This window comes from Gopherus evgoodei, chromosome 6, assembly GCF_007399415.2.
Source record: "Gopherus evgoodei ecotype Sinaloan lineage chromosome 6, rGopEvg1_v1.p, whole genome shotgun sequence".
Lineage (NCBI taxonomy): Eukaryota > Metazoa > Chordata > Testudines > Testudinidae > Gopherus > Gopherus evgoodei.
This window is the reverse complement of record NC_044327.1, coordinates 131,118,534-131,146,148: the sequence shown is the minus strand read 5'-3', so window position 1 is coordinate 131,146,148 and position 27,615 is coordinate 131,118,534. Positions and strand designations below refer to the sequence as shown.

The 27,615-nt window shown below is 48.0% G+C and overlaps 2 protein-coding genes across 2 annotated transcripts in view; one reads left to right on the top strand and one right to left on the bottom strand.

The window, feature by feature from the left end:
- The first annotated feature begins 324 nt into the window (after window positions 1-324).
- On the top strand, window positions 325-27,564 carry LOC115653404 (aquaporin-7-like). The gene is made up of 6 exons (XM_030566686.1): window positions 325-714; window positions 8,305-8,431; window positions 20,215-20,352; window positions 22,415-22,533; window positions 26,184-26,401; window positions 27,304-27,564. The coding sequence occupies exons 1-6, from the start codon at window positions 625-627 to the stop codon at window positions 27,461-27,463; spliced, it is 852 nt and encodes a 283-aa protein (XP_030422546.1). The 5' UTR covers window positions 325-624; the 3' UTR covers window positions 27,464-27,564.
- TPGS2 (tubulin polyglutamylase complex subunit 2) overlaps window positions 8,425-27,615 on the bottom strand; it is a 57,127-nt gene continuing 37,936 nt past the window's right edge. The window contains exons 7-8 of the mRNA XM_030566685.1: window positions 9,834-9,919; window positions 8,425-9,090 (exon numbers count right to left, since the gene is read on the bottom strand). Of these exons, the coding sequence (XP_030422545.1) occupies window positions 9,060-9,090; window positions 9,834-9,919 (117 nt within the window). The 3' untranslated portion in view covers window positions 8,425-9,059. The remainder of the gene's footprint in view (window positions 9,091-9,833; window positions 9,920-27,615) is intronic.

Sequence of the window (27,615 nt, the reverse complement as noted above, 5' to 3'; positions counted from 1 at the left end):
GCTGCACAGCAGAGTCACTCAGCACTTCCAAGTGACAGCAGGGGCAGATCTCTGATCCTCCTGCACTAAAAGCACAGAAGCCAAAGAAAAATCTCCATGAGCTGGTTTCAATACAGAGCCTATGACACACTGCTGAGCAGTTCTAAATCCATCCATTAAGGGCATTGGCACCTGCACACGAGCCAGATCATTGTAATACAAAACACGGATAATCTGAGGTATTCATTGGCTTGTGTCTTGTGTAAAAGATTATGAAGAATTAGCGAGGTTCTAGGAACATAACCAAGATGTTTATAGTTCCATCTCCATGGGGACAGACTCTACATAGTGACATGCAGGGTTTGTTTTGTCTCATAGCAGAAATGCAAATCTGTGTAATATTCACTTACCTCATAATTGCCTTGGTATTTCACAGTGCAAAGATGAAAGGTTAAATAAAAAGGGGGGGGGGGACTTTAAGGCTAGTGGTTCCTTCATTGGTTTGTTTCTCTTTAATCAAATGATCTGAGCTGTGAGAGAATAAAAGGAAGGTGGTAAGTTTCAAAGGGTAACTTAGTTCTGTGACATGAGATCTGCTTTCACAACAGGGACAACATCTGCTGCGAGCCGAATCCGGAGAGCAAAATGCTGGAGAAAATTAAGAAAGCGCTCACGATCAGAAACAGAACTGTCAGGGAGGCACTGGCTGAGGCCTTGGGGACGTTCCTCCTGATGGTAAGGAAGAGACACTGTTTGTGAAAGTGCGTGCATGGCTGATGCATACATTTCTCTAGTGAACTGCAGGTTCAGCAATGTGCTGTTCTCATTCGTATCCCTTTCAGTGCCTGTAGCACTGGCAGGTTATTAATGGTTAACTTTAAGCTGTGGTTATCATGTCTGGCAGCTTTGTATGAGCCTTGAGAGTCTATCAAAATGCTCCAAAGGGAAAGACAAGACAGAAGGTAGCAGAGGCAGAGAACAGGAGAATCAGGAATGGAGCAGTCTGGGGATGAAATGACTCTTCTATGGCCACGTCCAGACTAGGGTATTAAAATCGATTTTAGATACGCAACTTCAGCTACGTGAATAACGTAGCTGAAGTCGAATTTCTAAAATCGAGGTACTCGCCCGTCCAGACGGCACGGCATCGATGTCCGCGGCTCTCCGTGTCGATTCCGGAACTCCGTTCGGGTTGATGGAGTTCCGGAATCGATGTAAGCGCGCTCGGGGATCGATACATCGCGTCCAGACTAGACGCGATATATCGATCCCCGAGCAATCGATTTTAACCCACCGATGCCGCGGGTTAGTCTGGACGTGGGCTAAGAAAGAACAACAGACATATAGTTAATGACACCAAGCAGCAGCTAATTGTTAGTAAAAAGCTGGTTATGTCAAGGAGGCACCTGTGCTGATTCTCTCTCTACACACATAATGGAGGTCAGTATTATTATCCCTATTATACAGATGGGGAAACTGGCAGAGAAATGAAATGTCTTGTCCAAGAGCACAGTGAGCCAATGGCAGGATCTGAGCACAGGGCTGGGGAGCAGACCTCTTGCGTTCTAATCCCGACTCTGACAATTACTGCTTCTTAAAATCTTCTCTGTAAAATGGGAACAATAATATTTACCCGCCTCCCAGGTATGTTGGGGCTTAATTAACATTTGTAAAAACCCACTGAAGACAGAACACATTATCGGATCATTTTAATTACTGTAATTAAAGCAAACTGGGAATTAGCCTCAGGTTGCATTATCCTAGCAAATGTTGATCTCCAGATCACACACAATCTCCCCCCTTGTTGTTGACCATGCCTGGTTTTGGTATTACTTCACATGCACAGCGACTGACAGTAGAAGCAGGTACAGGCCTTTAGTATGAGACCACCTGTTTTCCAGCTAGATTTCTTCCTAAATAGTGACAAAATGTCTTTCAATGGATGTATTTAATGGTATCCTACTATGAGATGGCCTGAGTTTCTTAGGCATGCAATTGCTAATATATGCAAAAATGCTGCTATTATTCTTATGCATTTGTATTGTGAAAGACTTGAAAGGCCCAATCTAATTGGGCCCTCGTCCAGACTAACCCGCGGCATCGGCGGGTTAAAATCGATAGCTCGGGGATCGATATATCGCGTCTAGTCTGGACGCGATGTATCGATCCCCGAGCGCGCTTACATCGATTCCAGAACTCCATCAATCCGAACGGAGTTCCGGAATCGACACGGAGAGCCGCGGACATCGATGCAGCGCCGTCCAGACTGGTGAGTACCTCGATTTTAGAAATTCGACTTCAGCTACGTTATTCTCGTAGCTGAAGTTGCGTATCTAAAATCGATTTTAATACCTAGTCTGGACGTGGCCTCAGATCCTTATTGCGGTAGGTGTTGGACAGATGCAGGTAAACATGACCATTGCTCTGAAGAACTCCAGCAGCTGTACCTGCAGATTTGATGTACATGCATTTAGATTGAAAGCTCTGTCTCTGTTATGGTTATACAATGCCTAGCTCAGTGCAGTCCTGGCCTTGCATTATGGTAAGATAAATAGTAATTACGATTGGGTAGCTGCACGTGCCTGTGACTCTTTATACATTTGCTGGCTGTTTGCATGCACAAACATCTCGTGATTGCTTGCAGTGGTGGTGATTGCACTCATTAAAATTCGGACATATACACATGTAGTTCTTCACTAGGAGCTCAGCAAACAACTTTCTTCTTTCATAGCTTCTATTTTAGTTTTAAAAATTAGAGAAAGAAAAAACAGAACCTAAGTGTAAAAAGGGACTTGCATTGACCCAGTGTGCTGCAGTCTCGGGCAACCCAGCAGAGCTGGAGTTAACTAACCTGACTCTGGCTGATCCTAAAGGTAAAATACAAAGTGATGATATTTTGGAGCAGTGCCTGGTGATGCAGTAGATGGAATTTTGAGCCTTGCATCTACGTTACTAGACAGGAAGACAATAATCTTTCTCAGTGGTTTTGCCTAATTGGAGCCAGGACTCCATATACTGGAGGGTAGGTATAGGGTCCAGAGTGACCTAGACTAATTGGAGGATTGGGCCAAAAAAAATCGGATGAGGTTCAACAAGAACAAGTTCAGAGTCCTGCACTGAGGACGGAAAAATCCCATCACCACTACAGGCTGGGGACCAACTTTCTAAGCAGCTGTTCTGCAGAAAAGGACCTGGGGATTACAGTGCACGAGAAGCTAGATATGAGTCAGCAGTGTGCCCTCGTTGCCAAGAAGACCAACAGCATATTGGACTGCATTAGTAGGAGCATTGTCAGCAGATCAAGGGAAGTGATTATTTTCCTCTATTCGACACTGGTGATGCCACACCTGGAGTACTGTGTCCAGTTTTGGGTCCCCCATTACAGAAGACTCTAAAAAGTCTTGGAAAGAGTCCAGTGGAGGACAACAAAAATGATTAGGGGGCTGGGGCACATAACTTATGAGGATAGGCTGAGGGAACTGGGGTTATTTAGTCTGCAGAAGAGAAGAGTGAGGAGAGATTTGATAGCAGCCTTCAACTACTTGAAGGGGGGTTCCAGAGAGGATGGAGCTCAGCTGTTCTCAGTGGTGGCAGAAGACAGAACAAGAAGCAATGGTCTCAAATTGCAGTGTGGGAGGTCTAGGTTGGATATTAGGAAACATTATTTCGCTAGGAGGGTGGTGAAGTACTGGAATACTTGGAGAGGTTACCTAGGGAGGTGGTGGATTCTCCATCCTTAGAGGTTTTTAAGGCCCAGCTTGACAAAGCCCAGGCTGGGATGGTTTAGTTGGGGTTGGTCCTGCTTTGAGCAGGGGGTTGGACTAGATGACCTCTTGAGGTCTCTTCCAACCCTAATATTCTATGACTCTTGTCAACTAGGAGACGTGAGAGGGACCCACAGGCATTTTGGAGACCAACATCTTCTCAACCTGTGACCATCTTGATTTAGAATCTTCCTCCTTAAGAAATGGAGTAGACAGATGAACGAGATGGCCCCGTGGGATATTACACATCGGCCCCTCCCATTAGGAGCTGAGCAGCAAACACTTTATCACTGTAGTCTAATGTAGCCTTCACAAACACACCCTTGCAGCAATCCGCCCTTCCCTGTAATATGTCTGTCACGGGGAAGGATTGGCAATGCGCAGTGCAGGATCTTCTAGGATTCTTGTTACCATTTGTTTGCATTACAGTATATCCAGGCAGGACCGGGCCCCTGCATGCCAGGCACTGCCCAAACACATATTACATGCAGTCCCTGGCCTGAAGAGCTGACAGCCTGAATTAGAGCAAGCCACACAATCAGTGGGCATAATGGACATTGGAGGGGAAGGAGGAGGGAGGACAGGAGCAGCAGGGATAATGAGGGGTTCCAAGCCAAATTAATACTTTAGAATATAAATAAATATCATCAAAATCCCCATGATCCATGTGCCTAGGCATCTGCAATTGGAACAATCACCTTTCGTACCCTGCAGGCCCTTGGTGAGCCAATGCCATGGACTGGGCCCATGATGTGCATCAGGGTCTGTGACTAATATGCAGTGACTTAGCGGGCTCTTCATCTCCTTAGCAGGATGCCCATCGCAAGGCACACTTGCCCTCTTGTGCCCCCTCCTGGCCTAGTGTGGTGATGCAGGCACTTCCTACCTCAGTTTCCCTTCCATCAGGGACCCTTAAGAGCCCCACACAGTCCGAAAGGATGCAAGACAAAATTCCTCTGCTGGGATAAACTTGAAATTTCACATCCTTCCTCTTTTGGGCCTGTGTTTCTCCATGTGTTTCTATCCCTTCTCTCTCTGGGAGCATCTCCCTGAAACAGAGTCCTGATGGCCTCTTTTCAGGCTCAGATACTCATTATTCAATTAACTGTCTAGTAAGGTGAGTTCCCGTTAAATTAGATTCTCGTCGGTAGCCTGGCCCCGGACTCTCCTTAAAGGGGCCATCAATCAGGTGACAGTGTCCTTACAATGCTCTTGCTTTACTCAGTGTATTATGGAAAGGGATTCACCAGCTGAATCAGGCTAGAGGAGCAAGTTCATTAGAAAGGAGAAAGCTTCTGCATGCATGCAAGTAGTTGGTAATAATCAGGCGTGACTGGAAGTGAAACAACCCATGAAGAAATGGGATGGTCTAGGAGAACTTCAGGGAGCTGCTCTACTGTTTGCTGTAGTGTGGCAGTGACTCTTTTACCAGGCGCTTTGAGAACAGTAGAGCCACTGAGGACCATGATGTGATTCACTGTATGGCACTAACCATTCCAACGAAGGCAAGGAAATTCATGGAGATAACGCACAATAAGTCCAGAGTAAAAAAAAGTCAAACTTCTCTGGTAGCTCACTCTGCTGACTAACAGAAATATAATTGCATTGCCAACTGACTCTGAAGGACGTGCGTCCTGGTCACTTCTGTTGACTGCAGGCCTAATAAAATCTCCCTAAGTTGATGGAAAGAGTCATTGACTTCACTGGGCTTTGGATCAGGGCCTGACAGCAAAGGGCCTTGTTAGCTCCTGAGAGTCAGAGAACAGCAAGAGAGAAAGAAAGTGAAGTTTATAAAAACAATATATTTGTCATAGATCTGGGGATTAGAGTTTTACCTAAGCAGTCTTAGCACACATGCTTCAAGTATTGAGTTTGGTCCAGCTGACAGGAAGAGCAGTGAAAAGAAATCCTTTACTGAGAGCACAGAAAGCAAATGTATAAAGATACTGTGAAAGTAGAATAAATTATATTGTAAAAATAGAAAGGATTAAAGAAATGCTGTGTATACCTTTAAGCAAAAGAGCTGAAATGCTGCAATCCAGGTGTCAGGAATGCAGACATTAAGGAAGCAATAATTGCTCCACTTAAGGGCGATTGGTGAAGTATTAGCCTTAGATGATAAGAGGGAGGGTATGTCTACATCTACAATTTTGCAGCGCTGGTTGTTACAGCTGTATTAGTACAGCTGTATAGGGCCAGCGCTGCAGAGTGGCCACACTTACAGCAACCAGCGCTGCAAGTGGTGTTAGATGTGGCCACACTGCAGCGCTGTTGGGCGGCTTCAAGGGGGGTTCGGGGAACGCGAGAGCAAACCGGGGAAGGAGACCAGCTTCCCCGTGGTTTGCTCTCGCGTTCCCCGAACCCCCCTGCAAACCGCAGGGAAGGAGACCTGCTTGCTCGGGGGTTCGGGGAACGCGAGAGCAAACCGGGGAAGGAGACCAGCTTCCCCGCGGTTTGCTCTCGTGTTCCCCGAACCCCCCTGCAAACCGCAGGGAAGGAGACCTGCTTGCTCGGGGGTTCGGGGAACGCGAGAGCAAACCGCAGGGAAGGAGACCTGCTTGCACTGGGGTTCGGGGAACGCGAGAGCAAACCGGGGAAGGAGACCAGCTTCCCCGCGGTTTGCTCTCGCGTTCCCCAAACCCCCCTGCAAACAGCAGGGAAGGAGACCTGCTTGCACGGGGTTTCGGGGAACGTGAGAGCAAACCGGGGAAGGAGACCAGCTTGATTACCAGAGGCTTCCTCAGGTATGCTGGGATACCTGCTTATTCCACGGAGGTCAAGAAAAGCGCTGGTAAGTGTCTACACTTGATTACCAGCGCTGGATCACCAGCGCTGGATCCTCTACACCCGAGACAAAACGGGAGTACGGCCAGCGCTGCAAACAGGGAGTTGCAGCGCTGGTGATGCCCTGCAGATGTGTACACCTCCTAAGTTGCAGCGCTGTAACCGCCTCACCAGCGCTGCAACTTTGTGATGTAGACAAGCCCTTAGTAAAGAAGTAGGATATGCATGCTGTGCCCCAGGCAAATTTTACAGTTTTGCTCTCTTTATCCCTTTGTTTAGTTCCCATCCTTTTATCTGTATAAATAAGATAGTTTGTGTCTTGCATGGTGCTAATATTATCTGGGTGTTATTAGCAAAGCGCTCTGCAAATAAAACAGAGTGGTCTGACAAACTTCGAGTCCTGAGTCTAACTTGAACAATACTGACTGAGATTGATAGTGACAGTCAAACCCAAAGCCCATTACAAATCTGTTCCAGATCCCGTTCCAGGTCTCTGAGTCTGTCTAAAACACACGCATGTGGATGTGACTTGGAGGTAGCTGTAGCTTTCCAAATGCAACCTTGAGGCGATGGACACACGAATGCATACAATCTGCCTATGGATCACTGGAGAAATTCCTGTGGGTTTGGGTCTGTTTGTTTATGTAAAATTGCTGATCCCTGGCTTTTCCCTCTGTTCTCTCCCCACGTCACCCACCCCCATGCTATATCCCCATTTAGGCTTCCCACTGACTTACCTTTGGAAAAGAAGGTGCTCTGAAACGAGCTGGAAAGGAGCTGTGAAAGGGATTTCTAGAGAGTGGTGATCTCTCAGCTGTCCTGTCTGCCAGCAGCCATAGAAAACTGTGTGACGCATTGTCATAACCTAGTCCCAGATTTGGACCTTAGCGTCCAAAATATGGGGGTTAGCATGAAAACCTCCAAGCTTAGTTACCAGCTTGGACCTGGTACGGCTGCCACCACCCAAAAAATTAGAGTGTTTTGGGGCACTCTGGTCCCCACAAAAACCTTCCCTGGGGACCCCAAGACCCAAATCCCTTGAGTCTCACAACAAAGGGAAATAATCCTTTTTCCCTTCCCCCCTCCAGGTGCTCCTGGAGAGATACACAGACACAAGCTCTGTGAATCTAAACAGAGGGACTCCCCCCTCCCCGTTTTCCAGTCCTGGAGAACAGAATTACCGAGAGTTAATCTCTCTTTCCCCCCTCACCCAGAGGGTATGCAAAGTCAGGCGAATAAATCTAACACACACAGATCTCCCTCTGACTTCTTCCTCCCACCAATTCCCTGGTGAGTACAGACTCAATTTCCCTGAAGTTTCCCAGTAAAGAAAAACTCCAACAGGTCTCAAAAAGAAAGCTTTATATAAAAAGAAAGAAAAATACATAAAAATGGTCTCTCTGTATTAAGGTGACAAATACAGGGTCAATTGCTTAAAAGAATATTGAATAAACAGCCTTATTCAAAAAGAATACAAATCAAAGCACTCCAGCAACTATAGACATGTAAATACCAAAGAAAAGAAATCATATAACTCACTATTTGATCTCTTTGTCCTTACAACTTGGAAACAGAAGATTAGAAAACAGAAATCACTTCTCAAAGCTGAGAGAAAAGCAGGCAGACAGACAAAAGACTGAGACACAAACTTCCCTCCACCCAGAGTTGAAAAAAAATCCTGTTTCCTGATTGGTCCTCTGGTCAGGTGCTTCAGGTGAAAGAGACATTAACTCTTAGCTATCTGTTTGACACGCATGACTCTTTTTCTTTGCATCAGTTCTTTGGTATAGGTGGTGTTGCTCAGGTGATATTAGGAAAAGGAGAATTTGGGAAGTATCTGAGCATCAACTTGGCATTTGGAATTGGAGTGACTATGGGGATTCATGCAGCCGGCGGCATCTCTGGTGAGTAGGATAGCGGTGCAATGTGCTAGTACCAGGGATTATGGTGTTGTTCATCCTGTAGTGGCCAGAGGTACAACCGAATGGTTGGGTTGCCTCCTTTACTCTTCTGGGCCTGATCCTGCAAAGCGCTGAGCACCCCCAGCTCTGGGGCACTCGATGGGAGATGCTCAGTACCTCCTGGGAAAAGGAACTGGTGCTTTGCTATCCAAGCAGTGCAGGCCAAACCCCAGTGAGTGAATGGCTGAGGGGTAACACACCTGGGTGCTGAGAACCTGGAAAGTGGGAATGGTGAGTGGAGGAGATTCCATTCCTCCAGGAGCAGCACGCAGAAAGGAGCCTCAGCGCTGAAATCTCCACCTGTGCATGGCTCTCTGCTTCTGTGCAGATGGCCCTGTGGGTCTCCTGCACCTGCCCAGAGCTCTGGGATTCCTTGATCTAGGTAGGGATGGTCCCACTTGTTCATTCCAGGATGGTGGTGTGTGGCAAACCCCACTCTCAACAGCAGCATTTGGGGAAAACTCAGCGAACCACAGAGTTTCCCTCCCACCCCGAGAGGCCATCTCACCCCATGGTGATTGGAAGCCAGAAAACATTTCGATGTTGCCCAATTTAAAATGCTTCTGGATGTTTAAAGTGACACTATCCCTGGCAGGCAGCCCCTAGAGAAAGAAAGGATGGCAACAGGGAGATAAACAGATAAAGGAACGGCTGAGACAAAGATAACTGTGTAGCGTCTAGTGAGCCTTATGTAGCAGTGATGTTACCCCCTGCAAAATCAGTGTTCTTCTCCTCTTGTCACCTATTGTATATGGAGTGTTGCCAGTGAAGGTAAAACAGCTAATGGCTTATGAGTCTGATACACACACACACACACACACACAGGTACATATTGAGGATGGTGATTCAGGGGAACAGTATCATATCTTTCCTATGATTGGTCAATCCTGCCTTTCCTCTCTAATCTCTGCATTCATCTGCCTTGACAGAAGAGACTGGGCCCCATGCTGGCAGGAAATTAAAGCAAATCTTGGTTTTAATATTACCAAATGAGGGTTTTTGTTTGTTTTTTAGATTTGAGGGGAAAGATAGATTTCCAGGGCTGGGGATAGGGAGGGTGTGCTGGAAATGAAAAGCAAATCTCTCCTGCATTTGAAATCTGCTCTCACTGTTAATGTGGAGATTAGCAGATCTCCTCTAGTGAAAGTGGACTGGGTGAAGAGGACTTCTCTGAGTGCTTGCTCACGTCGATTCCATTGTAGGAATCCCATGTGCGTGGCCATGGAGACGTTTGCCTTAGCGGTACCCATAGGGCTGGCTGTGGCGCCCTCTGGAGTGCAGTGCTCATGGTACAGTATATCAGGTCAGGTGTTGCCAGCCCTGTGCCCTCTCAGTTCCTTCTTACCGCCCATGGTGGTCAGTCAAAACGCCTCTGTCGCTTGCTTCGCAAGTGGTCAATGGTTTCTTAGCTAGTTTAGCCTCCTGCTTTACCTGTAAATAGTTTTAATGGTTGTTAGTTAGTGGTTAAGTACCTGTTAAGTGTTTAGTTAGATAGTATCCCAGCGGGGACTTTGCCCCCCGTGGGGCATACCCTGCTCTCTGGGTTTCAAGCTCTGCTCGTCCCGCAACAGGCCTATGCCTGTTAGTGACCCGCACGAGAGCTGTCTACAGCACCTCAGGGAAACCATATAAAGGAGCATTGTCGCATCTGCTAGAACTTTCGTCCGCGGACACAAAGAGAGCATGACATATGCCTCAGGGCACTCCTGATGCAGGCTGTCCTGTGTCCAGCTTCGGAGCGGGAGCAGCCCAATATGGCACCCAGCATTTCAACTTTGGTGTGTACCGTGCGTCCAGCACTAGGGCCCTCCTAGCACCGATCCCCATCGCTGATGCCGAAGAAAAAACTAAGAAGGTGGCACTGGCCAAGTCCAACAAAGGGGCTTTAGCAAATGACCCTGCTCGGGCCTCACGCCCACTCTGGGCCCGCTAAAGAGCTTGGCTGTGGGGAGTTCCTCCCCCCATAAGGACCTGGTAACTGGTAAATGGCCTAGGTCAATGGCGCAGCTGACCCCCTCTGAGGGCCTGGCATCAGGAGAACTGAAAGTGCCACAGCCAATACCACGTGCAGCAAAGGAACCAGCTATGGCTCTCTGTGAGGGCAAGCCCGCCGCCAAGGCCTTGCACAAGTTAGGTGAGCGCCAATGGTCTCTGGAGCCAAGAGAGAGCCCTAGGTCGCCAAGTTCTTGGTCTCTGTGCTGACCCAGGTCTCCATCCTGTTGTCATGGACTGTTGGCACCACGCTTCCGATCCCCCTTATTATGCTGAAGCTTGCCCAGGCATAGTCGATCTTCTCTGCACCAGGTCTTCGTCACGCTGTCAGTTGTGCTCGGAAGCGACTCACCAGCCAAGGGCCCAGACCTGTCCTGTCCCTTCCTTGACTGCCTATTCCCTTACTGTTCAGCTTGGTCGCATGTTACCTCAGACCATTGGGTCCTGGACACAGTGACTCGGGGCTACACCCTGCAATTTGTGGCCACCCCTCCTTCCTGCCCCACCCTTCCCTGTCTCTCTTTAGGGACCCTTCTCACGAATGGGTCCTTGTTCAGGAGGTTGAGAACCTCCTATATTTGGGGGCCGTGGAGGAGCTTCCTTGGGAATGCAAGGACGAAGATTCTATTCCTGCTGCTTCCTAATCCTGAAGGCAAAAGGGTGACTCAGACCCATCCTGGACCTGTGTGGCCTCAACAAGTCTCTTGTGAAGTTGAAGTTCCGCATGGTATCCCTTACCTCCATCATCCCTTCTCTGGATCCAGGGGACTGATACATCGCTCTTGATTTAAAAGATGCTTACTTTCATGTCTCTATCTTCCCAGGGCACAGATGGCTCCTGATCTTTATAGTGGCAGGGTGCCACTTCTAGTTTCCAGTGCTTCCCTTTGGCCTGTCCTCAGCCCCCAGGGTATTCATGAAATGCGTGGCATTGGCGCCGGTTTACCTGAGGCAAGGAGTTAAGATCCTTCCGTATTTTGATGATTGGCTTATCAAGCGCAAGTCTGTGGAGCACGCCCAGAGGAGACTCAATCTGCGCTCCACCTCATAGACTCATAAACTCATAGACTCATAGGTCAGAAGGGACCAATATGATCATCTAGTCTGACCTCCTGCACAAGGCAGGCCACAGAACCCTACCCATCCACTTTTATACAACCCCTAATCCAGGACCAAGTTATTGAAATCCTCAAAACTGGTTTGAAGACCTCAAACTGCAGAGAATCCACCAGCAGGCGACCCATGCCCCACGCTGCAGAGGAAGGCGAAAAAACTCCAGGGCCCCTGCCAATCCGCCCTGGAGGAAAATTCCTTCCCGATCCCAAATATGGCGATCAGCTAAACCCTGAGCATGTGGGCAAGACTCACCAGCCAGCACTCAAGAAGGAATTCTCTGCAGTAACTCAGTTCCCATCCCATCCAATATCTCCCTGCAGACAATTGAGCAGACTTATCTCGTGATTAATCCAAGATCAATTGCCCAAATTAAACTATCCTATCATATCATCCCCTCCATATATCCATCAAGCTTAGTCTTGAAGCCAGATAAGTCTTTTGCCCCCACTACTTCCCTCGGAAGGCTGTTCCAAAACTTCACTCCCCTAATGGTTAGAAACCTTCGTCTAATTTCAAGTCTAAACTTCCTAATATCCAGTTTGTACTCATTCGTCCTCGTGCCTACATTAGAACTAAACTTAAATAATTCCTCTCCCTCCCTAACATTAACGCCCCTGATATATTTATATAGAACAAGCATATCCCCCCACAGCCTTCCTTTGGCCAGGCTAAACAAGCCAAGCTCTTTGAGTCTCCTTTCATAAGGCAGGTTTTCCATTCCTCGGATCATGCTAGTAGCCTGTCTCTGGACCTGTTCCAGTTTGAATTCATCCTTCTTGAACATGGGACACCAGAACTGCACACAATATTCCAGATGGGGTCTCACCAGCGCCTTATATAACAGTACTAACACCTCCTTATCCCTGCTGGAAATACCTCGCCTAATGCATCCTAAAATCGCATTTGCTTTTTTAATAGCCGTATCACATTGGCGGCTCATAGTCATCCTGCTATCGACCAATACCCCAAGGTCCTTCTCCTCCTCCGTCACTTCCAACTGATGCGTCTCCAACGTATATCTAAAATTCTTATTATTAATCCCTAAGTGCATGACTTTGCACTTTTCACTATTGTATTTCATCCTATTACTCTTACTCCAGTTTACAAGGTGGTCCAGATCTTCCTGAATAGTATCCCTGTCCTTCTCCGTGTTAGCAATACCCCCCAACTTTGTGTCATCCGCAAACTTTATTAGCACATTCCCGCTCTTTGTGCCAAGGTCAGTAATAAAAAGGTTAAATAAGATCGGTCCCAAAACCGATCCTTGAGGGACTCCACTAGTAACCTCCTTCCAGCCTGACAGTTCACCCTTCAATACGACCCACTGGAGTCTCCCCTTTAACCAGTTCCTTATCCACCTTACAACTTTCATATTCATCCCCATCTTTTCCAATTTAACTAACAGTTCCCCATGTGGAACCGTGTCAAATGCCTTACTGAAATCGAGGTAAATTAGATCTACCGCATTTCCTTTATCTAAGTAATCCGTCACCTTCTCAAAGAAGGAGAACAGATTGGTTTGGCACGATCTACCTTTAGTAAATCCATGTTGCAATTCGTCCCAATTACCATTGACCTCTATGTCCTTGACTAATTTCTCCCTTAAAATTTTTTCCAAGACCTTACATACTACAGACGTCAAGCTAACAGGCCTATAATTACCCGGATCACCTTTATTCCCTTTCTTAAAAATAGGGATTACGTTAGCAATCCTCCAGTCGTACGGCACAACCCCCGAGTTTATCGACTGCTTAAAAATTATCGCTAACGGGTTCACAATTTCACACGCCAGTTCCTTTAATATCCTCGGATGGAGATTGTCCGGGCCCTCCGATTTTGTCCCATCAAGCTGTTCAAGTTTGGCCTCTACCTCAGTTGCGGTAATATCCACATTCCCACTTATCATCCCTCCATCATCGCTAAACTCCTCACTAGTCTCATTAAAAACTGAAGCAAAGTACTTATTTAGATATTGGGCCATGCCTACGTTGTCCTTTACCTCCATTCCATCCTCAGTGTATAGCGGTCCCACTTCTTCTTTCTTTGTTTTCTTCTTGTTTATGTGGCTGTAGAACCTTTTACTATTGGTTTTGATTCCCTTTGCAAGGTCCAGTTCAATGCGGCTTTTAGCCTTCCTCACTTTATCCCTACATGTTCTGACCTCACCAAGGTAGCTTCCCTTGCTAATCCCGCCTTTCTTCCACTCCCTATAAGCTTTCTGCTTTCTCCTAATCCCCTCTCTGAGTTGCTTGCTCATCCAGCTTGGCCTACAACTCCTGCCCATGTTTTTTTTTCCCCTTTCTTGGGATGCACGCTTCCGAAAATTTCCGCAGCTGCGACTTAAAGTAATTCCAGGCCTCCTCTGCATTTAAATCCGCAAGTTCCTCCGTCCAATCCACTTCCATAACTAATTTCCTTAACTCTTTAAAATTAGCCCTCGAGAAATCGAAAACCCTAATCCGAGATCTACATTTGTTTATCCTTCCATCTAGTTTGAACTGAATCAGCTCATGATCACTCAAACCAAGGTTATCCCCTACTACCATTTCTTCTACAAGGTCCTCACTGCTCACGAAAACCAAATCTAAAATGGCATCCCCTCTCGTAGGTACTACAACTACTTGATGAAGAAATCCATCCGCTATCACATCCAGAAAAATCTGACCCCTATTATTCTTGCAAGTACTCGTCCTCCAGTCTATATCCGGGAAGTTGAAGTCTCCCATAATCACACATTTCCCCTTTGTGTTTACTTCATTAAAGACATTAAAGAGGTCTCTATCCATATCCAAATCAGATCCCGGTGGTCTATAGCACACCCCAAGCACTATCTCAGGGGAAGCTCTAGTTGCTTTTTTACCCAGTGTGATTTTTGCCCAGACAGACTCTGTCTTATCCATTCCATCGCTTCTTATTTCATTACAGTTAATCTCATCATTGATGTACAAGGCTACGCCACCACCTTTGCCTTTCTTCCTGTCTTTTCTAAACAGCACATAGCCTTCAATACCTGTACTCCAGTTATGAGTACTATTCCATCAGGTTTCTGTTATCCCTATAATATCCGGTTTCACTTCCTGCACCAGTAGCTCCAGTTCCTCCATCTTGTTACCTAGGCTCCTCGCATTAGTGTACAGACATTTTAATTTTTGGCATTTAGCGTCAATGACATTCTTTCCCCCGTCGTGCACAGACCTTCTACCACCAGCATCACCCGTTAATCTGGTTTCTACTCCACTATTCCTCCTTGGATCAATTCTTTGGTCCGCAAGGGTATCCCCTCTCACGTTGTTTACTTCCCTCTCCAGGTTATATTCCGGCGTGGAGATCTCCTGAACATCTCCCAACCATCTCCCCCAACTTCCTAGTTTAAAGCTCTCTTGATGAGGTCAGCGAGCCTCCATCCTAGAATTCTATTTCCTTCCTTACTTAGATGAAGTCCATCCTGAGCGAACAGTCGTCTGTCCGTAAACGCTTCCCAATGACCGTACATCCCAAAGCCCTCCTTGTAACACCAATGCCTGAGCCATCTGTTGATCGCCATAATCTTGTCACTCCTTCGTCGCCCTGCCCCAGGAACCGGCAGAATCCCACTGAAGATCACCTGAGCCTCGATTTCTTTGAGCGTCTTCCCCAGTCTGGCATAATCCTCCTTGATACAGTCCAGCGAGTAACTAGCTGTATCATTTGTTCCCACATGAAGGACAATCAACGGATTCTTTCCCGCTCCCGCTAGGATCCTATTCAGCCTCAGGTCCACATCCTGTGTCTTAGCCCCTGGCAGACAGCACACCCTTCTGTTCTCCCGATCAGGTCTAGTTACAGGCCTGTCTATTCTTCTCAGTAAAGAGTCTCCAATCACGTAGACTTGCCTTTTCCTGGCGACAGTGTGATTCTCCGGTCTATCCCCCACACCAGCTTGCCGCAAGTCCTCTCGATTTGTATTCGCCCTTACAATCCTCCTAGGGCTCATACTTGGTGCCGCCTCCTGCGGCACTCTGGGTCTCCTAATAAACATGGAAAAATCCATGTTAATGCTGGTTCAACACACAGAATTCATTGGTTCTTGACTCCACACGAGCCAGGGCCTTCCTGCTGGAAGTGCACTTTCAAGCCATGTCGGACTTGATCAGCCACATACAAATCCAATCGCTTACCATGGCCCACATATGCCTGTGACTATTGGGCCACATGGCCGCATGCACCTATGTGGTAAGCCATGCCTGGATTTATCTGAGGCCCCTGCAAGCGTGGCTGGCCTTGGTCTGCATTCCCAGAAGGCACCCCCTGGACCTAGCGGTCACGGTGCTGAACCTTGTCCTCTCATCTCTGGACTAGTGGCGGGATCCCAAGACGATGCTGCAGGGAGTCCCCTTCATGACCCCATTGCCCTCGCTCACTTTGGTCTCGGACGTGTCAGACCCGGGCTGGGGAGCCCATTTGGCTGCAACACGACCCAGCCCTTCATATCAATGTCATGGAGCTCTGGATGGTTCACCTGGCATGCCAGGCTGTCTTGCCCCACCTGAAAGGCAAGGTGGTAGAGGTCCTAATGTAGCACATTGCAGCAGTATTGTCAATCAACAGGCAAGGTGGCGCGAGGTTTTCGACCCTCTGTCGGGAAGCTCTCAGCCTCTGGGACTTTTGTGTGCAGCACGCCATTCATTTGGTGGCCGCCCACTTGCCTGGAGCCAAGAAAGTCCTGGCGGACATAGGTACCAACTCCGTGGGTGCTCCGGACCTGGAGCACCCACGTGGAAAAATTGGTGGGTGCTCTGTACCCACTGGCAGCTCCCTGCCCCAGCTCACCTCCACCTCCTCCCCTGAGTGCACCACCATGTCCTGCTTCTTCCCCCTCCCTCCCAGCACTTGCGCTGCGAAACAGCTGTTTCGCGTGACAAGCCTGGGAGGAAGAGGGGAGGAGGAGGAATGCGGCACGCTTGGGGGAGGAGGTGGGGCCAGGGTGGGGATTTGGGAAGAGATCCAATAGGGGCAAGGAGGGGCGGAGTTGGGGTGCAGACTTTGAGGCAGAGGTGGAGTTGGGGTGTAGGTGGGTGGGGGGCACAAGCACCCATCAGTGCCGAAAAAGGTTGGTGCCTGTGCTGGCAGATTGCCTCAGCAGGACATTCTCCTCTCACCACAAATGCTCGCTCTATCTGGAGGTGGTCAGCCTAGTTTTCTGCAGGTGGGGGACTCCCCAGGTGGACCTGTTTGTGTCTAGATAGAACAGGAGGTGCCATGTCTTCTGCTCTCTGCTGGGCAGAGACAACGGCTCCTTGTCGGACGCCTTCCTGATCCCATGGTTAGGAGTGCTCATGTATGTCTTCCTGCCAGTGCTGCTAATCCACAGGGTCCTGCTCAAAGTGAAGCAAGACAAAGCAATGGTTATCCTCACAGCCTCGTCAGCACTGGTTCGCCATGCTCCTGTCAGCAGCCACCCCATTGCAGCTGCCTCTTCGGCCGGATCTTCTGTCCCAGAACCACAGGAATCTGCTGCATCCGGACCTGGCAGTGCTGCACCTGACAGCCTGATTTCTGCGTGGCTGAGCGGGGAGGAGCGGCAGTGTTCCACCAGTGTCCAGCAGGTCTTGCTGGGCAGCAGGAAACCCTCCACCAGGACTACGTACACAGCAAAATAGAAGCAGTTCACATGTTGGGCCTCGGATCACCGCATCCGGGCGGAGGAGGCCTTCCTGCAAGTCATCCTGGGCTATTTGCTATATCTGAAGCTGCAGGACCTGTCGCTTTCCTCAGTCAAGGTGCACCTGGTGGCCTCTCAGCTTTCCATCCCTCATTTCACAGCAGGTTGGTCTTCGCCCATCCCATGACGGCGCAGTTCCTGAAAGGTCTGGAGTGCCTTTACCTAAATGTCCGGGACAGGATGAAGGGTTGCCTGGTGTCTACCCAGAGAATCTTGTACTGGATCATGGCCTGCATCTGCTACTGTTATGAGCTGGCGAAGGTGCCCCCGCAAGCGGCTGTGATGGCCCAGTCGACTAGGGCACAGGCATCATCGGCGGCCTTCCTTGCTCAGGTATCGTTCCAGGAAATTTGCTGTGCTGCGACCTGGTTGTCCGTCCACACATTTGCCCTGCACTATGTGCTGATCCAGCAGGCTCAGGCTGATGCTGGTTTCTGCAGAGCAGTACTCCAATCTGCGAGACTATGAACTCCGAGCCCACCTCCTGGGATTCTGCTTGTGAGTCATCTATTATGGAATTGACATGAGCAAGCACTCGAAGAAGAAAAAACGGTTGCCCAGCTTTTTGTAACTGTTGTTTTTTGAGATGTGTTGATCATTCCATTCCATCCCATTACCCGTCCTCCTGCCCCTCTTTTGGAGTTGTTGGCAAGGAGAAACCAAGAGGGTGCAGGGCTGGCGGGGCCTGATATACCGTGCCATGAGATGGCACTCCATAGAGTGCCACAGCCGGCCCTACAGGTCTCCTACAGGCCCTAAGGCAAAAGTCTCTGACGGCCGAGCACGTCAATGGAATGGACATGAGCAACACACAGAACAACAGTTACAAAAAGGTGGGTAACCATTTTTTTTTCTATTCCATGATTAAATGTGAGTTGGGTCTGAGCTGCAAAGGGGGTTGAGATGAGGTATCAATTCAGCCCATTATGGGTCAGTGGCTGGCTGTGAGGTTCACCTCTAAAACCCACTTCAGGGCTCTTTGGAGCTGGGGTTTTGGTTTGGCTCCATCTCCATAATAAACAGACAGGAGATTTCTAAGAACGGTCTGTAGATACAGAGATGAAGAGAGTGGATCCCAAACAACTGATGTCTGGTGATGGTAGGAATGGTGGAGAAGGAAGAAATAGTTACTGCTTTCTAAATCTGTTTGGATCACAAGAGAAAACCTTCCATCTTCCCATCCCCAGGAAGGCTTAGATCAGCACAAAGATCAAGGTGATGCTTGTCTTTTCAGTTCAGTTGTAGGGCCCTAAGTTAGCTCCCCCTTTAGTCTGAGTTTTGCATATTGTTTTTCCTTCTCATAGGGTGGGTGTGTTCGTTTCACTGAATGCAAGGGTTTGATAAAGAAAATGTGCATCGTGGGTCTTTTCATACAGAAAAGAGGGGCTGGTCGGAAAGGCTGGATAATGGGAGCATGATAATAATTTGTCTTACATAGTACATAGAGGTGCCGACCAAGATCAGTTTTCCATTGTGTCCAATGCTATACAAACACAGAGCAGACATGACCCCTGCCCTGAGGAATTTACAATCGAAACAGACAAGACAGAGAAGGAACTATCTGAACCGGAGCAGATCTTTTAGAAAAACATCCAGTCTTGTTTGTAAAATGGTCAGGGATGGAGAATCAACCACAACCCTTGGTACATTGTTCCAGTGGTTAATTATCCTCACCACTAACCATTTACTACAGGGGAATTCTGAGGCAGAGACAAGAATTGAGCCCAGATCTGTCCAGTTCCAGTCCAGTACCTGAACTGCAAGACTGTCCTTCCTGTCAAAAGCAGAAAAACTCTCTTGCCTCATTAGAAAAACAAGTTGCCAAGAGGCTAAAAGAAATCCATTTTGAGACTGTGAGCTGAGCTCCTTGGGACAGGGGCTGTATCTGTCCTGCTCAGTTCCTTTGGGTGTAATTGTAATCTAAGTAATGATTAATAACAGTGAGAACACGCTTCCCAAGGCAGAGCTAAGCTGAAGACCTTTCTGGCAGGTTATTGCTCAGATATAGTGTATTCTTGTCTTTTTGGCTTTGCTCCTCAGCCCTTCAGGTATGGCTCTCACTTGGAAATCCCAGGGCTTGTCATCCCCTCCCTGTATCTCAACCTTTTACTTTAAAACCAGACTTAGGGCCTGATTTTAGAGGTGCTGAGAACCTGCATCTCCCACTGTCTTTAGGGGAGGTTAGTCTGTGTTGCCCTGTTTAGGGTCAGGCCCTCAGTGCTTGTCACCATGTAACTTATGGCTTCAGGTGAAAGTGGAACAGTACATGGACTGTCGAGCAGAAATGCTCAGCCAGTGTGTTACTTCTCAGAACCCAGCATTTATCTGTGATGGGGCCTGATTCACCATTACCCTGCACCTTGTGTCGTCATTTATACCTGTGTAGAGTGATAGCACGTGGGTGTAAGTGGTACTGTTGTGATTTGCTTTACGAGATGCCGGGCATGAATCAGGGCTCAATGAACCCATGGGTCTGTTCCCTGCTGCGCTCACCGTGCTGGAAACAAATGGCAACTTAGCAAAGCATGGGAGAACATCTCAAGCTCCCTGATGCATGGGATGGAGCAATGAACTAACGCACTGACAGCACAGGAGCTGGGACACTGGTGATCTCTTCCAAGCCATACTCAGAATCCAGAATGGTAGCCAGGCACCTGAGAATCAGACCTGCTAGAGGCACCCCTGCTATTTCCTGGAGGGACTGGCTCACCTGCTCCAGCAGTAGATATAAGCTTCTGAATTCTTAGCACTTGGTGTTTTGGGAGCAGAGGTCCAGGATTCTAGTCTCAGTGTTGACCATCAACTATGGGGCGTTAGAGTTGTTGCACTGGCATAGACACGTTATTTATGAAGCAGATGTAATATATATAAATAGATGTGTGTGTATTTATACATGTATATGTATGTTTTTAAACAGGAGCTCATATGAATGCCTCCATAAGCTTCACACACTGCGTCTTAGGAAATCTTCCCTGGAGAAAGCTGCCAGCTTATATAATTGGCCAGTTCCTGGGCTCCTTCTTGGCAGCATCCCTAGTGTTCTGCATGTACTATGGTATGGTTGCTTTTCCAACGTTATGGGAATTTCTGGGAATGGATTGGTTCACTTGCTGTTCCTGATCCACTGAAGAGATGAGTCTTCTGTAGCTCCCAGTGGGGGATGTGAATCCTGCGGCTCACTGTAGGGACTCAGACCCTGCAAAGCTGAGTCTGAATTTGATCCCTGGTGGTAACCACACTATTATGTTTGTCCTTGAGTATATTCCCGTGTCTATATTAGATTTATATAAGGTGAGAGCTCTTATCTGCCTTGGGATCTCTGTTCATAATCAAATATACAACTCAGTGCTATCCCCTCCCACTCACCTCCAGCAATTCCCTGACAAGAGAGTTGGGCTTATTTAATAGAATAGAATATTAGGGTTGGAAGAGACCTCAGGAGGTCATCTAGTCCAACCCCCTGCTCAAAGCAGGACCAATTCCCAGATAGCTTTTTGCCCCAGATCCCTAAGTGGCCCTCTTAAGGATTGAGCTCACAACCCTGGGTTTAGCAGGCCAATGCTAAAACCACTGAGCTATCCCTCCCCTTCAGACCACCATAAGGGCAAATCCCAGTGTGCTCAGCTGAGAATGCCTGGCAGCAGCTTCCAGACAGCTAAGTCTTGGGATCATTAATTTGAGTCCTCCACTACCTCACCTATCGTTGTGTCTTGGGGGAGAGGGCCCTCTCTTGGCTAGCCATGTAGGATATGTCTACACTGCAATGCAAGCCCAGGGTTGGTAGAACTGAAGTTAGCAGGCCCTGGGTTTGTTAACCTGGGGCTTGAGCATCTATATTCCTTTGTAACCCCAAGTTAGGAAGTGTTGAACCCCAGAACCTAATCTGGGGTTCCAGCATTTACACTGGATAATGCAAGCCTGAGTCCAACCACCCATATCCCAGACTGCCTAGTGCCCTCCCTAAATATGGCTGCTATAGCCTTTTGTTCATGGTGCAACATGGGAAAACATGACTGTCCATCAAACTTGACTATGCAGAAGACAAAGGAAGTCAGCATGTGGGATACTTTTGGTGGACTCCCAGAGCATGAGTTCAGTGGGGCTGTAGCTATATTGCAAAGCAATAGGGCATGGACTCTGGGTCCCAACTTGACTCATGTTTGAACCCTCCACCCCCGGGGGGTTGTGGGACTCTGAGTTAGCATAATTTGTGTGTAGACAGACGGAGGGTTAGGCTTGTGCCTGAGTTCAAACCCTGGGCTTACACTGCAGTGCAGCCTTGCTCACATAGCCTTATAGATCATAGCCAATAGCTTGCAGTGCACCCAGGAAGGCAATGCATTTGCTGGAAAGCAGGTGTCGTGTAGTCCCATAGTGGTCAGGCAGCTGCATTCTGAGACAGCCAATGCTTTCAAAGGTCTGCAAGTGCCACCCCAAGTGGAGTACCTTGCAGGCAGGCCTACTAGGAGTCTCAGGGGCTGAGATTACTGTGGTGAGTCTGGAGCCCAAAGGGAAGGGTGCAGACTTAGCAAAGGATGCAGGCAGAATGGCCTGCTTTTAAAAACTGACCAGCTGCAGCTGCTGTTGACCTCCACTGGGGTGTGGTACGGTGGGGTGGGGGGCTCATCCCCACTGAAAGTCTGGACAAGAAGGGACTGGCATTTATTTTTCTGCCAGCAATTCCCAGGAGGGGGAGCTGCTATGGGCCAGCTCAGGCATGTCTGAAAAGTCTAGGGGGAGGGAGCAGAGAAGCAGCCTCTGTTCTTCCCAATAGGCCCCAGTGCTTTCCTCATCAGTACCTGCAGAGTCCACATCCAAGCCTCTACTTGTCAGAGAGGCACACAGTGGGGGCTGAGAGCCTGTGGACATAACAAAGTTCTGCTGGGAAAAGTCTCAGGGAGAGAAGATATCTCACTTCCCTGGGAAAGGAGTGGCTGCTTGGCCACGTCTCTTTCCTCCCCTCCACTCTGTCTTGTGCCTGTCCTGACTGCAATCAATGTGTTTGCATTTAGTTAGGGTGAGACCTCCTTAGCTTGCCCTCATCACCACAGTCTGAGGGCCTCTGTGTGGGCCAGCTTCAGCAGCAGGGTTAACCCCATGTCTCTGCTTTCTCCTAGATGCACTGTGTGAATACTCGAATGGACACTTCATTGTGATGGGACCTAATGGCACAGCTGGAATCTTCGCCACCTACCCTGCTCCATATATGACTCTGCTGGGAGGATTTGTAAATGAGGTCCGTACCCAGGATTTCTCTGCCATGTCACTGCTGTGTTTGGAGTACAGCTGTGATCACAGCTGCCTCGCTTGGTCACTAGATGCTGTTGCAGGTTTCATGCAGAGGACTGTTATTAAGCAGCAGTAGCATGCTCATCCCTGTAAAAGACACTTCAACTGCCCTGATGAGCATACAGTGGAGGATGTTTGGCTGCGGCACAGGGGGCTGAATTTAAAGTTGACTAGCTGTAGTATTGTGGCTTAACTGGCAGATGGGTGCATGGAAACAGCACCGAGGAGGGTGGCTGGAGTCTTAGTATGGGGGAGTGAACAATTGGTATTGAAGCAGAGCTCCGTTTGGAAACATCTGTCTGTTCCAACAGGTGCCTGCTCTGTAAGGCACTTGGTTGCTACTGAGAAGTTTCAAGCTTTTTACAGTTTTTTGTTTGTTTTCTTTCAAAAATTATTTCCATGGTCCATCACTGTTGAAATGTACCCAGGGTTAGGAGAGCATCAGCACCCACTCACACCCTGTGGCAGTGAGGGAAGGGCAGACACATATGGGGCTTCTCTGCTCCTTGTACATCATGGAAGGTTTTCTGAGCCAGCTCCAAATAGGCTGGTGGAGAGAGTTGTTGGGAAAAGGCTGATCTTGTGATTTCAGCCCCATGGTGGAGCAGTACAGAGAGAATTAGGTGCTTGGAATGAGGCTCCTAGGGTGGACCCAGACAGGGTGAAGTCTGGAGGATCAGCTCTCCATGTGCTGCACATTTATGACTAACTTTCCCCCTTTCTCACTCGTCATTCTTTTAGCATGTGGCTCCTAAAGTGATGGCTTCCAGCTGTGAGAATATTGGTGGTTTGTTTTTGCTCATTGAGAGCAGTCAGGCTGTTGCTTGGTTGTACGTTAATTTCCATGAAGCCATCGACTTTGGCATTGTGAATAAATCCTCTGCTGCTGGCGGAGAGGGCAGAGATGTGCTCTGGAATGGTGATTGTGTCCAGGACATCCTGAGGGTTTAGGCTCTGCTTGAGTTCATGGGAGTTACGGGAGCACTTCTCAGGATCAGATCCTACAGGCTTTTAACCCTCTGTTCATGGAGTGAGATGCAGAACATCATTCCTTCCCTTCAACATTGTCTCTGCTGTGATGAAATTACCGTTGCATCATCTCCACTGGGCTGTGCAGTAATTTTGGCAGCACTGTAGCAGTCCTGCTCTACAGGGGCATTACTCACCTTGCTGACATGTGGAATCCATGTAAACAATGTTCTTCTATTGTTTGGGATTCATCTTCTGTTAGAAGTTCTTTTGCTGTGGACCCCACTCCAGGCTTCTTGTTGAACACTATTTGTTTATTTCCAAACATAAGGCTTTAAAAATTCATGTCTCATATATCTGGGTGAAGGAGCTTCTTTGGGACCATAACTTGAGTTGCTGTTTCCCTGCTCTGTGACCCCACTTCTCTGTGTGGGTGAAGCATCTCCAACGTGTTATGGCCAGAACTATTTGCCAACATTCTCATTCAAGGCAGAGACCCCTGCCCTGCCAGAACTGGTCAGAGAGGCACTGTGAGTTTGGCTGCAATTCTGGTGACTGCGTGAGGGTGAATGCATCTTCCCAAGACATGTTTTGCCTGTACTAGTCCAGGAGATGAGAATCACAAGCCTTCCTCGGAACCTAAATACTCTGGCCATGGAGCATGGTTCAGCTGTCAAGCAATCAGCATGACTGCAGTCCACCTTAAAAACCCTTCCCTGGTTCTCTGCGTAGGGATCCAGGCAAGCCTGACCTGTGGGGGACAGCAGCAGGAAAGCCACTTCACAGTGCAGTTTGCTCCCTCTTCCAATCCTCAGAGCACTGCAGGGTACGAGCTCCTGCCTGATTGAGGGATGGGAAGGGGTGGAGGTGGCATTGTCATGCCATCCACCTTGCAGAGTGTGTGGGTTAGTTACTGATAATCTGGGCTCTGGTGCTGTGGACCACTCCTGTACATAGGGTTCTGGGCTCCAAGTTCATGTCTGCACAGTTCCAGCAGGAGCTGTGCCGAAGGCAGGCAACAGAGAGAACCTGGGGGCCAATAGGGGAGCAGAAGGAGCCAGAGCCTCCGCTGATCCTTGTAAGATCTGCCATTTTGGGGCCAAACCTGATCCTTCTTCCACATGGGGAACAGCCTGATTTAGGAGAGACAGAGGCATGTAGGGCCCTCTAATCCATTCTCCAGCCAATGCAGGACCAATTCCCTCCAGCTCCCTAATTATCACTAGTGTGTCATCTGGTCTAATATGAAATGTCTCTAAGCTATTCCTTGGTTTCATCCCATAGCTTCTAGTTACAATCGCCTCCCTTGTCCCCACCATGCCTGTGAAGCAGGAGGATCTGGGTTCTGTCCTGGTGAAGTTCTGAATGGCCATGGTGCGTAACAAAGTGACAGCTATAGAGTCTCCAGGTGTCCCCAGATTTGTTCCATCTTCTAGGCAACATAGAGTATGTCACTTCTGAGGAAGATGAATGACAGTGAGAGCTCCCAGTAGCTACAAGTCTTCAGCTCCCATTGATGTGTGTATGGAATAGCTGCAAAAGGCAGAACCTTACTATCTATGGGCAAATTCTCACAAAGTGGGGAGGGACAAATGCAGTCATCTCCAACAGAATCCTAGCCCAGGATGGCTGGGATGCTGTAGGGCTAGAAATGGGAGCTTTTTTCCATCAGCAACTGGGGATTCCAACTTCCCAACTGGGCACAGGTCCCCTGAGTCTTGCTGACATAATTGACTTGAAAGTCATGACACTTTTACATCTAGAAAAGCTATTTGGGCTCATTGTTACAGGTTTTTATAGCTCCCTCTGAGTCTGGTACAAGTGGACTCAGAATAACTAAGGTACTTTGGCTTAGAGGTGGAGGGACATGAAAAATAGTTTATATAGACACACTTACACATGTATAATTATGTTAGTGGCTATTGTACTGTGGACACACTCATTTGGAATGGGGCAGGACCCTCTGTTTGCTTCACATAGGCCGGCTGTGACCAGATACGAACAACTTCTGGTTACTCCCAACCTTGGCCAGATTAAAAATGGTGACCTGGAGGCAAAATGCTTCACAATCCATCTAGTTCAGGGATAGTGTATCTTTTCAAATTGTCAGTCAACCAGGATGAGGGTGGTCGAGCCTAGAAACTGGAGCAGCCAGCATGCCTAGTGGTCAGAGTGGGCATGAGTAGTCCAGAGCCAAAGCCAAGGATCAAATGAGAGGGTAGGAACTGGATACCAGAGCCAGGATTAAGCCAGAGTCAGTAGTCAGAACCAAGGGTCAAACTGGAGGGCAGGAACTGGAGGGAACATGGGATCAAGGAGGGGTTCAAGGCAGGAGCAGCAGGAACCAGGTAACACAGGAGCATGCACCAGTATGCAGGTTGAGAAGCCAGTGAGCTGTTGCGGCTGCTGGCTTAAGAGCCAACCTGCTGGCCCTGCAGCTAATCAGGTGGCATGGCTAATCAAGCAGCTGCTGCAGGTCAGTTGTCCTGACAAGGTAGCCTGGAGATTAGCTCTGCTGCAGGTCCTGATTCCTGACTCTGGGCTCTGCTCCTTTCACATGTTCCAGTGACTCCTTTTGGCCTTGACATGCAATTCTCTACTGACCTGTGCTTTCTCCGGATCCCACAGTTCCTGGCCACAACGGTGCTCATGCTGTGCATTCTTGCTATCTATGACAAGAAGAATAATGGAGCCCTAGAGGGCACTCAGCCTGTGATCACTGGGCTCCTGGTGTTAGTAATCGGCATGACAATGGGAATAAACACCGGATATGCAATAAACCCCTCCAGGGACCTGCCTCCAAGGATCTTTACTGCAATAGCAGGCTGGGGAATTGAAGTCTTTAGGTAGGTTACCATCTTTCCTTTTACACTGTGCTGATCGCAAATATGTGATCTGAAAAATGTGTTAATGCAAGGTAAACTCTATTAACCCTTATTTAAAAAGCACTTCAAGGGAGAAACTAATCTCTGACCAGTTGGAATCCCAGTACACAAGTTGGTTCCCTACTCCAGTGGGAATGCTGCTGTTTCATATGCCACAACATTCACCCAGCATTTTGACTGGCTGGCACAGAATCTTCTTGGTCCCATTCTGACTGCTTTGTCTAATGTATTTTAAAATAGTAGTTAAGGGTGAGCTACCAAATAATCAAAACACATTTCAACAGCACCAGGATCTACTTGTAGTGGATGTGGATATAGGCAAATGCCATTCACAGTGAGATTAAGTGAGAGTCGTACATTGTTTCAATGTATGACAGCATGCAGATTGCAATTCCCATTACAGCAACGATGGTTGTGTGGATAAGCAAAGGACTTAGACCTGGTTTCTACTCCTTATGCTGAAATAGGGTTCCTGTGTGACCTTGGGAAAGGCACTGGCCTTCTCTCTTTCTGATTCTGACTGTAAAATGTTGATAATACCTGTAGCCCTCAAAGGCTATTCTGAGCCTTAATTCATTTAGGGTCTGATCCAAAGTCTACTGAAATCCAGGAGAATCTTTCCATTGATTTTTGGATCGAACCCTTGAAGTCTGTGAGATCCTCAGACAGAAAGCTCTCTAAATGTGCAAAATAATATCATAGCTCACCTCCCTCAAGTATGAATGCATTCTGTGGGGAAAAATAACTTGGCTAGATTAAAATCTGACTCTGTAGCAAAGACAAACTTAGTTTACCTAGGGTAGAATATGACAGCAAAGCAAATGTTCTGATTCACCAGAAACCTGTCCTGTCTTTTCTTTTAGGGCTGGAGATTACTGGTGGTGGGTCCCACTTGTAGCTCCAACACTGGGAAGTCTTGTTGGTGCCTTAGCCTACAAACTCCTAATTGACTTTCACAATCAGTCTGCCCTGGAAGGCGGAGATAAGAAAGGAAAGGACAATTTGCAGACTAACCATGTGTGATGTCCAAGTTTTGCTAGGACGAAGCTGGAAAGGAAAGTTCGATCAGCCACATGACTTCATCCCTGGATCAAGTGTTCAAACCTGCCTTAATTGAGTTTTTGTTTTCAAACTACTAATTAAATAACACTCAATAACTCAGTGGATAATGTCCA